Below are 11,852 nucleotides of genomic sequence, written 5' to 3' on the forward strand. Positions count from 1 at the left end.
TGTGACTATAGGAATTACACACTTGATTTCTTTCATGGGTATGTACCGTTCCAAGCCTTTTGACAAGTGATGATCATCATATACTACCACTGCCATGCATACAACAAACTTTAATTTCTTTAGGTGATAGGCGTTGTATAACAACATGGGAACTCTCGCATACCCACCACTATCATTCTCCATGACATCATCTATGTTACCCTCCCTCTTTCTCTTCCTATCGGTTGTTTCCTTCTGAAAAATATATTGCAGGTACCTTGACTCATCATGTTGCTTTTTTGACACTATTTTCCATATTTGCTCTACTCATTAAAAACACATTCAAGAAGAATATTGTTGCAGGTTTCGTTGTTTGTCACGATAATGTACCCGTGGTTCAATTTCATTCCCTATTCCTCCTGTTCAATATACACACACAAATCCATTAGTCAATTTTCTTAGGAGAGCATACATGATAAAAATCAAAGAGGAAGCTGCAGACAAGAAATAAATTCACTTACTTCTATAGAAGTGCAGACACAGTTGCAGTGGGGTATGGAGGGAGGGGGGGAGAGAAGAAGAGAAATAGGGATGGGGTATGGAGGAAGGGAGAAGGGGAGAGAGGGAGAGAGAGGGATGGTGTATGGAGGAAGGGATAAGGGGAGAGAGGGAGGGATGGGGTATGGAGGAAGGGAGAAGGGGAGAGAGGGAGGGAGAGAGAGAGGGATGGGGTATGGAGGAAGGGAGAAGGGGAGAGAGAGAGAGAGAGAGAGAGACAATACACTTATATGTGTATATATATACTTAATATATTATATATATATATTATGTATTATATGTATATACACATATTATATATACAATATCATATTATACACACACCCAAAATTTAAACAAACTTAATGAGTATGCGCTATTTATAGTAAAAAGAGTGTGTACGCGCTTCTTACACCATAAGTACCCCATACGCGCTTTTTATACCATAAGTACCCCGTATGCGCTTTTGATTGTTTAGGCTTGGAAATAGGCCTGGATGACAAAACTACGGTTTGGAAGTTTGATTTCCCTCCATTTCTCTCATTTTTGATGTGTTTTATTTTATCAACTTGGTTTATCGACTTTGTCATCATCAGGTTTACACTGAACATCAAGTGGGTATTTCTATAATTGCCACCATATTTTCACCCATCTTCTGATCTTTCTAACCATATAATTTTTTAAAAATTTGAACAACAATAACATATTATTATTGAATTTATTTTACCAGTGTCTCCATAGTTCTCACAGACACAGGTGCAGCATTTTTTTAATAACTTTTGATATACTTATCCAAATTGTAAAAAATTATATATTATTTTAGTGCACTTTATTCTTTACAATTTTAAAAAAAATTGTACTTTTCGATTTGTTTAGTGCAACTTATGCTTCGCACACGAACAAGTACCTAATTTTTAGGATGTGCTCGATTGGAAAAATTAAAAAAAAGATACTCAACAAAAAATTACAAAAAAATACACATCTTCTAGTGCTCACTCTTAACTATCTTTCTGCCAAAGGATTTGTCAAAATACTAAATCTAACTATGACTTTTTTGAAGCGCACGTCAGACACTATGTTATGTTTTTCAGAAAAAATCAGGATCTATTTTTCGTGCGTGAAGGATTTGATCCCCTTAATCTTATCCAATTTTGAAAAGTTTAGTAGTTTGGAAACTAGATTTAGAGTACTACAATATTTTTTCTTTGATTATCTTCATATCTTGAGTGGATGACTTTCAAATTTTTCCTCCAAGTTTAGGTTCAACTGATTTCAGAAAAGAAAAGAAAAGAAAAAAAAAAAATTGTCCACTTATACCCCCCTTTTTGACATGCCATCTTTGTGCACTTACCCCAAAGATTGAGGCAGATAAGGCACATGACAAATTAGCTGAGGCATAGGTTGGTGGACCAAGTGGTGACACTAGTCCACAGGAGACACCCATAAAGGATAGAAGTCATGCATGATAGGAGACCGAGAAAAAGGAAGAGGAAAAAAAGGAGGAACAGATCAAAGGGAAAGCTAAAGTAATAGAAACTCCAATCCTCATGGCAATTGACACTTCAAAAATACAAAGCCAAGGGAAATTTCCTCAATTTAACATCAGTTTTGACAAGCCTTTCAATTAAATGTCTTTGGCTGAAAGGATGATTGTTGCTACTACTCTCCAAGCTCAAGCTAGTCAAGAGTTAGCACAATTTGAGTCAAAAGAAAAGAAGCTTATTGTGAAATCTGTTAAAGTTTTAGAACATGTGGTACTAGAATTGCAACTTGATGCTAATGTAAGTTCATCTTGTAAGCTCCAAACATTGATTGATCACATATCTTCTCAATTTGATTCTTTGACCAAGGCATCAGCTAGGTAGGCTTTGGAAAAAATCAAAGATGCAAGAATACAAACATTTTTGCAAATGATTGATAGGGATAACACCTAGCTAGAAAAGGAATTGAAATTAATTAATGAGGCCTTACTAGAAGGTGGTAAGATTTATAAGTCTTGTCTAATTTTGATAATTTTTTCTACTGAAATAGACAAGCAGATAGATAATTGCAAAGGTCAGTTAGCTCAGATTTCCCAAGCTTATGAGTCTACGGTTAACTTGACTAGAAATATTGAAGGTCAAATTTTGACTCTTATGGGACAGATTGGTGATCTAGAGAGAGAGAGAGAGAGATCTAGAAGGACAAGATGCAGAGAAGGGCAGTTGAACTCCAGAACCTAAATGGTCCCCAGTTAGACACCTTGGTATGCCATAAGATGGAATGTCTTCAAAATATGTGTTAGGAGACTCCAACTAAGTTGTATGCAATAGAATTCTATGCTTATGTTTTGAACAATTTTGTTTCAATTTTAGAGAAATTGTGGGCAGGGTGGAACACCTATTTCGGGTTCCTTAAGGTTGCATATGCAGATGTACTTAAGTATGTATAGATCTAATCATTTGGTATGTGTATATGTGTACAAAATATTTTTCTTCACAACCTATCTTTGGCATTGTTGTCAAAGGGGGAGAGATAAGGTGAAAAATGTAGAGATTGGTTTCATATGGAGTGTATAGTTCAATGATGCAGATTTTTGGATGTTGATCTAAGGGGGAGACTTACAATTCTTTCATTCTTGATCCGATGTATGTCTTAGGTTTCAACACTTAGCCATTTTTCACAAGTGTTTCCATAAATGCTAAAGGGGGAGATTGTTGGCAATTGACACTCATCTAGTGACCTCTAATGCTTGATTCATGGTTTAGGATTGTTATTGATGGCAAATCTTCTTCCAGATTTGATTGGGTGGTCATAATTCCTCTTATCTGGAAGCAGGATTTAACCGGTAGCAAGTCAACCAGTAAATCAAGGCTATCTTAGTGATGCTTTGGTCCGAAAATATTTCTGGTGATTGCGGTGATTTTGGTGATTGATTTTGAGATCTCGGTGAATAGGAAGATCCTTAGGAAGCATGTGAATATACTCTTTTGATCTGGTGCTATGTTTTGTTAGAGATTGAAGCTGACATATGACTACATGCTACACTTCTTGAAGCCAACTTCCAGAGAAGGTTACTTTTGTTATGATCGGATATATAAGATTGATTTGGCGATTGGTTTTCGGTGTGATATAGTTGTGGTGATCCATTTTGGTGCGATTGACCACAGTTTCACATCTGCATTAAGGGAGAGAGAGAGAGAGAGAGGGGGGGGGGAATCCCACAACACACAAAACATACATTTATCATAGGAAAATATAAATATTATTTTATTGAAATAAATAAAAATTATATTATAGATATGAAAATATAAAATAGAGCATTGTTACTTATAAAAAATTTAAACTTTGAAAAGTCGCTTCTCTCTGCTTTTCCTTTAGGCTCTTAATCACGAACTTTTCTAATTCCTTAACTTTTGTCGCGGAGTTCTCAACTTTTAGAACTACCCAATCGGTTGACCAGCTTAGGGAAGTTCGTATAATGCCACCATCTTTAGGAGGTCACACTTGTGGATACTTTTGAAAGGAGGTTGATAATTGTGAAGTTACTCGATCTCCCGATGCTCTGACACTCCTCGTGTTGTGGTGGATGTCTAGCTCTAAAAAAATTTAAGAAAACTGTTGGTTCCAAGAAAGGACATTTGGTGAAATTAAGACTAGTGATTTCGGTACCTTGGATGGCAACACGAGTAATAGTATAGATAGGTTTCACTTGAGCATCGACAGAATTGAATGGGGCTGTCAGGATGATAAGAATAATTGCTTCTTGTCGTCCCTCCTCCCACCTCGTCGATTGCCACGTCATTCATCATTTTCAGGAAATAAATCAAGGCAAGGTTTGTGAAGTACCATCATTAATGGTCTTTAAGCAACCCAAATACGAAAAAAGGTGGCGGCATGCGTTACTTCATTTGACGATGTCATTCTTGCAGAAAACATTAAAGGTAGCCAAAAGGGAAAATTTTAGTTATAATTACATGCATCAGAATGGTCTTGCCTCATGATGATGAACTACCTTTCATAATCCAGATTTGAACTGGTTGGAGATAGAGTAGGAAGATATAGTTTGGCAGTTATAGTCTTTTGCATGGAAATCACAAATCAATTTCAGTGAATATAGGAAGACCATCACCCTCTTAGATAATATTTTAGAAAAATATGAGAATCATGAACAATGTCTGCGAGATGAGCTAATAGCAAGAAGAAACCCAAATAATTGACTTCAGCAAAATGGTACTCCCAGTTGGAAGAGGTCCCGTATTGCAACTTGATACCAAAATAGTACAGTGGCACATTCTTTTGAGCATGTTTGACTTTTTCTAAGCTACTATTTTTTATTGGGAAGAATTCGAAGATATCTTGCTTACGTTAGTCAAAGAAGAAGAAAAAGCAGATGAGATCGACAGGCGGATTGCAGAGCTGAACCCGGTACCTGACAATGGAGCCTGAAGGTCTTGTAGACTTACCTATTGTGAGATGGTATATATTTTGTGTTTATCTTTAGGATTTTGTTTTGCAATGGTCATGATCAAGACCATTAGCTTTAGTAACCATTTCTCGGGAACAGAAAAGATAGGAAGGTTATAGCTATAAATAGGTAGATTAATTAATAAATGAGGGGATCTTTTGGGCAAACTTTGTTTTTCTCATTAGATCATAAAGACTTCTATGCATATGGTTATCTTCTATTTTTAATATAAAACTATTGGTGGTTTTCATATATTCATAAGCTGTGAATTATGGTGTATGGATGCTTTTATGTTCTTTGAAATGGATGTCAGTTAGTGAGTTTATATTGAAATGGTAGATGATTTGATATTTCAGTTGCTATGGAATATTAGCTGTGAATGGTGTTTTGCAGTACAACTTTATTTTAAAATCTGAAAAACTCTAAAAATAGTAGTTAGTATTGTGAATGCCTTTATAAAGCTTTCTGGTTAAAAGCTCTTTCCTTATTTTCTTTCGGGTTAAAAGCATATGAATTGTTTGTCTATTCATTGAAAATCATTAGAAGGTATCTACCACCTTGTAAAATAAGCAGAGAATCAGTCAGTTCATATTTTGTTAGGCTAGTTCAACTGTGGTTACATTTGTCATCTCCGTGGGCATGAGAATATAGAGTTAGGTGACAAATCTGTTAACCAACAAGCATGAATTGTCATAGGCTACAACACATTATAGTTTCTTTTTGCTAGTTTTTGGAAACTTAATCTATTTTATATCTGTAAGTCTACCTTCAAATTGTATGATACCACTTGATGGAGTAATGAATCACACAAAACACAAATTTTTCAAAGGAAAATATGAATATTATTTCATTGAGATGAACAAAATAATTTTATAGAAATGACAAGATAAAACTAAGATGATTCCTCGTAGGTTGCAACACATTACAACTTATTTCTACTATTTTCCAAATTATTCTAGATCTTCTCTCTCAAATTTGCCTTCAAATTATACTTTCCCTCCTTTTTCATGACTTACTACCTTCCCCTCCTTTACTACTAAAAAAATGTTGATGAAAATTTCATAAATATCTCCTTGGCACCCTCAAGAAAAAATTCAAATTTTGTAACCTGTCCAAAAATAGTTCATCTTTTGAGAACCATAACTTTTGATCGAGGCACCGAGTTGAACCAATTTTTTTTTTTTTAATAAAGATATTAGAGTTTTCTATATTAAAAAATAAATTTATTCATTTTTGTTATTTTTGAAGCCTCAAAAGCTGATTTAATTTTATTTGAGAAATGTTTAAACTTAAATCTTTTATATCTTCCCACCTAGACTTGATCTTGACTTTAAACTCACACAAAATATACAATATTCAATTTTGAATATTTGGGTGAATTTTCAAGTCCCTAATTCTCATGGCAAACTTATTAAAAATAGAGGTCTTACTAAATTTAGCTCTTTTAGGAAATTTGAAAGTTCTAAACCACTTTTCTCAACTTTTTTTATAAAAATAATCGTGATGGGTGTTCACCAAACCTCAAATAATCAAAATAAAATATCTTACTTGGAAGAAATAAAAAATGAATTTGAAATGTAAAGCTTGGATAGATAATGTTGATCATAACTCTTTTCTTGACAAATTGTCAATATAAGGCAACTCATGAGTAATGGTTAAGTAGTAAATACCATTATACATGGATTTGAAATTTTATATGTATGCCTACAATACAAAAGAATAGATTCCATAAATGAACAAGCACCCATTTTTTATTTATTATTGTTATATATTTTATTTATGAATAACTGATGGAATATTACATTCCTGAAATAGATAACATTTTACAAGAGTCTACATTTGCACATTTCTACTACTCTCTACTTTTTATAAGGAACATCTTAATTTTTTTAATTTAGCTCAAAACAATTTAAAATTCCATGCATCAATTTTATTATATTTTATAAATGACTTGTTAATTTCCTTTCACTCCAAACATTTGATACCATGCTTAATTTTTGTAAACATAAATCTTGTCAATATTTGATTGGATATAGAACATGCATTGTATTAAATGCCATACTATTTTATAGTAATTCTGAATATTGACTATTAGGAGGCTACAAGAAGTTGTCATTTTTGTGTCGGCATCATGCTGTTTTCAATTTAGTTTTTCTATGCTGCATAATTATAAGTTTATTTTTTTCAATGCACTGGTCATTGAAACTTCCAGATATTAGTTGTCAACTGTTTGTGAACTTATATTACATGAATAGTAACTATGCCAAATTTTAAGTAAGAGAAAAATTACATATTTATCATGTTTCTGTATAATGTAATTGGGATGTAATTATACTATTCAATTATATTTAGCATAGCAATTGTTTTATATTCTTGTTTTGTTTTCTGTTTATATATAATTGAGATCATCACATTCTATGTAACATCAAATTTATTCAACCATTACAATCTTTTAACTTACTTGTTTGCTTTATATTTCTGTAAATCTAGTGCATGCTTTCATCACTCAGGATTAAAAAAAAACTATCACAAATCTAAAGAGGCAACAACTCTTTTATTATTCTTAGAAAAAAACAATAACTAACTAGTTTTTAAGCAAATACAGGGACTACAGCTGTATCACAGCTCTTGTTATCAGACTGCTGCACAACTAAAAATGCAGTGTTTATTTTGAAGCCGTGAATCGGCATCTTCTGCCGCACAAGGGACAAATGCATATTTTGAAGATTTACAGTCCAAGGCATATTTTGAAGACTTCAGTCAAACTAAGCAAGCATCTTCATCAATGCTTGGTTTAGATTTAAGTTCTTTTCTGGTTGAAATGCTTAGGTGTCTCCTGATTCAACTCGCGTGCGTTCCATGGAGAAAATACAACACAGGCATGTTGATGTCAAAGGACTCAAATTACATGTTGCTGAAATCGGCTCAGGTATTTCTTAACGTCCAATTTTTCCTTGTCGAAATGGGCTTTTAGGTTTTTATTACAACAATGTATGAACTTGCTTTAACAAGGGGAATCGATGAAATTTGGGTACAGGTCCAGATGTGCTGCTGTTGCATGGATTTCCTGAAATCTGGTATTCTTGGCGTTATCAGATGCTTGCGTTGGCAGATGCAGGGTTTCATGCAATAGCTCCTGATTTCAGAGGCTATGGACTCTCTGATCAGCCTTCTGAAATTGAGAAGGCCGGCTTTGTAGATCTTGTGGAAGACCTGATTGGTATTCTTGATGCCTTCAGTATTCAAAAAGTAAGTACCCATAATTATATTCCATGAATTTATTGGCAACTTGTATTTGGATTCCCTAATTCACAACCCTGATGCCTCTTTTCCCTGAATTTACAGGTATTTGTTGTGGGTAAGGACTTTGGAGCAATGGTTGCATATTATCTGGACCTTCTACACCCTCATCGATTGAGAGGAATGGTAATGATGGGTGTACCTTATACGAGACCAGGTCCACAATCCTTTGCGATGGACAAGTTTCCTCGAGGCTTTTATATCAGACAATGGCAGGTTTCTCATTCTTTTGCTCTTGCTGTAAACCTACTAGAAGACCTATACTGACTTATTTGCTAATGGAAATCTTTTCATTATTTTTTTATGGATGTAGGAGCCTGGAAGGGGTTTGGCAGATTTTGGGCGTTTTGATTTAAAAACTGTGGTAAGGAATATATACACACTTTTCTCAAGAAGTGAACTGCCAGTGGCAGAGGAGGGCAAAGAGATCATGGACCTTTACGACCCTGCAACTCCCTTGCCTGCTTGGTTTACTGAAGATGACCTCAAAATGTACTCAAGCCTGTATGAGAAATCAGGATTTGCTTTCCCTTTGCAAGTTCCTTACATGGCTATGAAAAGGTAAAGCTAGAAACCGCTTTTTAATCACCCAACAAGTGTTTTCTATTATAGAATTTTTATGGTCTGCACATTGGATATTGATTTACAGGAACTGGGGGAAATTGGGGGAAATAACAGATTATACTATTCAAGCTCCCACCCTTCTGATCATGGGTAATAAGGATATTGTTCTAAAACTTGAAGGTGTGGAGTCTTATATTAATCAGGGAATGCTCAAGGATGATGTGCCCAATCTGGAGATCAAATTCTTTCCTGAAGGAAGCCATTTTGTTCAGGAGCAGTTCCCTGAGGAGGTGAATAAGATTACCATTGATTTTCTTAAGAAGCAACTGCTATCATAAATTCTGTATTGTCTTATAAATTTTATCGTGGACTGATCATGGTGTTAGTTGGGAAGATGCTAGTTATAATTTAAATAATCAAATATCAGAGCTTGAGTATGCCTGATTTATGTTTACTCCATGGTAGAAGTAATAGGGCAAGGGGTTATGTTGTACTTATTGAATAATAACTCTATGTAAGGTGTCTTTAAACACCACTTCAACATCAAGGGGAGTAGAGTGTTCAAGAATTTTCTCTTTTGTCTCCTGATTTTCCATTGAAGAATTGCAGCCTTTAAAAAACATCAAGTGTTACAAATAAATTTTTTTTCTTATAGCCTTGGAAATGTTGCATCAGTGCAACATAAAGTATTGAGCATTTACTTTCTTTAAATGTTATACAACGAAATAAATGGCACCCAACTGCTTACTAACAGTTAGGACACTCCATATCGAAAACAATGTTTGTTTAACTACTGATCAGTCACTTAGCCATACTACTCCCTAACCGGAGATTCCAAGCTCCTTAGGTTATAATTATTCAGAACATTTCTCGATTGAATGTCATTGGTAATCTGGGATTCAACTCTCGAATAAAGCATTTTATTGTGGCAATTAACCCGCTGAAAACACACAACATTGCTATAAGAGTCCCATTACAGTCATCCAATAATTAAAAATAATAAATAATAATAATAATACAAAATACAAAAGTGAATTGCCGTTAAAACACACTGCTGACAATGAAAATAAATACAACAAGGCTCAATTATATATACATTTTAAAAACTTTCTATTATGCAAATCATCTTTATAGTAGCACTATAATGGATTCATTTTTATGTAATATTCATATAAAATTAAGAAATGTTTGTTTAATATAAGTAAAAGTTGAAAAAGGTTAACCAAGTTATTCAAGAATTAAGTACAATTAATACAATTGAATGAGCCATTTCAATTTATGTACCAATTCTACTACAGTACTTTAATATCAAAATATTGCTTCATTCCAACCCATTTCAAAAAAAATAATGCATTTGATGTTTTCATAAGCATGTGTAGAGGCAAGGATATAACCAATTATCTTCATTTTTCTTATTATTAACATAACTTGTATTTTGCTTTTATTTTTGAATGAAGGCATCAGATTTCCACAATCTGTAATGATTAGTGCATGTTATTTCTAGATTCAACAATGTAACAATTGTTTTGCATCAAAGTTTCCAATCACATTTTGTGATCCATCAACAAGATGATCACACTTTGTTTCTATGAATGTCAAACTTGCCCTCTCTACATCACCAATAATTGTTATGCCCCTTCTAACTAATAACTTTGCTATTTGTATATGATTAAAATCCGAAACACTCATTTGTGAGCATTCATAGGTACATGTGTGTAGACTTTCTTTATGGATATGCTATTAACAAATTTATGGATATACTATTAACAAATCCATTGCTACACTCTTAATGACTCTGCTATTGAGTGATTCTTTCCACTTACTCAAGGGTGCATACAATCATTTAATAATTTGAAAAGAATGTTCCTAAAATAATTCAACATCAATATGGGCCCTAGAGTAACTCTTTCCAATTAATCTAAATGTGCTCAAGCATCAAATGAACACATAAATGATTATATAATATGATATGAAGCTCTATTTTGTAAAATTATCACCCCCTTACATGATCACCCCTACATTTCTTAAATGAGATTTTTGATAATTTTCATCATTAGTTTCAATATGAGAATCAAAATAGATCTCATTCTCATTTGTTTGGGTCATGCTAAGGTTTATACAAAAACTAATTCAAAAGAAGAATAGAACCAAAGTAACTCATGGCATCCAAAAAGGATGGGAAAAATAAATTCCAAATGTACACTTTCATATTGAAAAATAAAAAATATACTAATATTGTATCTAATATAAAAAGGAGGCCTTAATGTGGTTGCCAAGGATGGGTAGGGTAAGTAAAAGAGGTTTCAAAATCAAGATGATGGTAAAATGTAAAAAATATAAAATCAATGAAGAAAAAGGTGTGTAAAGAGTTTTGAATATAAAATTAAAATTTTAATATCATAAAAGTATAGATCCAATAAACCCTAGTATGAATAACAAGCCCAAGAAGAAGACTAGGTTGTATATAATTGATTAAGTTCCTTAAATGCAAATAAAAACAAAACTTCCTTTCGGGCTATTACAAGCTAATTTAATGAAACATACACAAATAGGAAACTAACCTAGATATTAATGATTTGGGATAATAATGTGGGCTACTATCTTTAGATATTAAATATTAGGGTATGACAAATAAATAAGTAAACAAATTACATAGTTTAATGATTGAAGAATGTTTCACTGAAAAAGATTCTATAATAACATTTATTTTTTCTAAAGTGTGATCTTCCTATTAGTTGAATTTATTATATTTTGTGTGTGTGTGTGTGTGTGTGTGTGTGTGTGTGTGTGTGTGTGTGTGTGTGTGTGTGTGTGTGAGAGAGAGAGAGAGAGAGAGAGAGAGCTTGATAAATGGATAGAGGGGGAAAGGAAATAGAGAGAGGCGAGAGGATAAGTAGAGAGATATAGAGAGGAGAGAGAAGTTAGAGATATGTAGAAAGAGAGAGTGATATGAAGAGAGGGTGATATGTGGATAGGAAGAGGGAGAGATGTCTCTAGAGATAGATATAACTTGGGAAAGATAATG

General features: G+C 33.5%; 1 protein-coding gene across 1 annotated transcript; it reads left to right on the forward strand.

Annotated features, from left to right (window-relative positions):
• The first annotated feature begins 7,552 nt into the window (after window positions 1-7,552).
• Window positions 7,553-9,395, forward strand: LOC131857299 (uncharacterized). The gene is made up of 5 exons (XM_059209577.1): window positions 7,553-7,892; window positions 8,001-8,212; window positions 8,309-8,479; window positions 8,577-8,824; window positions 8,913-9,395. Exons 1-5 carry the CDS (start codon window positions 7,823-7,825, stop codon window positions 9,163-9,165), a joined length of 954 nt encoding a protein of 317 aa, XP_059065560.1. The 5' UTR covers window positions 7,553-7,822; the 3' UTR covers window positions 9,166-9,395.
• Window positions 9,396-11,852: the final 2,457 nt, after the last annotated feature.

This window comes from Cryptomeria japonica, chromosome 8, assembly GCF_030272615.1.
Source record: "Cryptomeria japonica chromosome 8, Sugi_1.0, whole genome shotgun sequence".
Lineage (NCBI taxonomy): Eukaryota > Viridiplantae > Streptophyta > Pinopsida > Cupressales > Cupressaceae > Cryptomeria > Cryptomeria japonica.

Bases quoted from the DNA above. Each gene is read 5' to 3' on its own strand.
- LOC131857299 (XM_059209577.1), top strand. From the start codon at position 7,823: ATGGAGAAAATACAACACAGGCATGTTGATGTCAAAGGACTCAAATTA. The intron at 7,893-8,000 runs GTATTTCTTAAC...ATTTGGGTACAG, and splicing joins TGTTGCTGAAATCGGCTCAG to GTCCAGATGTGCTGCTGTTG. The intron at 8,825-8,912 runs GTAAAGCTAGAA...ATTGATTTACAG, and splicing joins CCTTACATGGCTATGAAAAG to GAACTGGGGGAAATTGGGGG.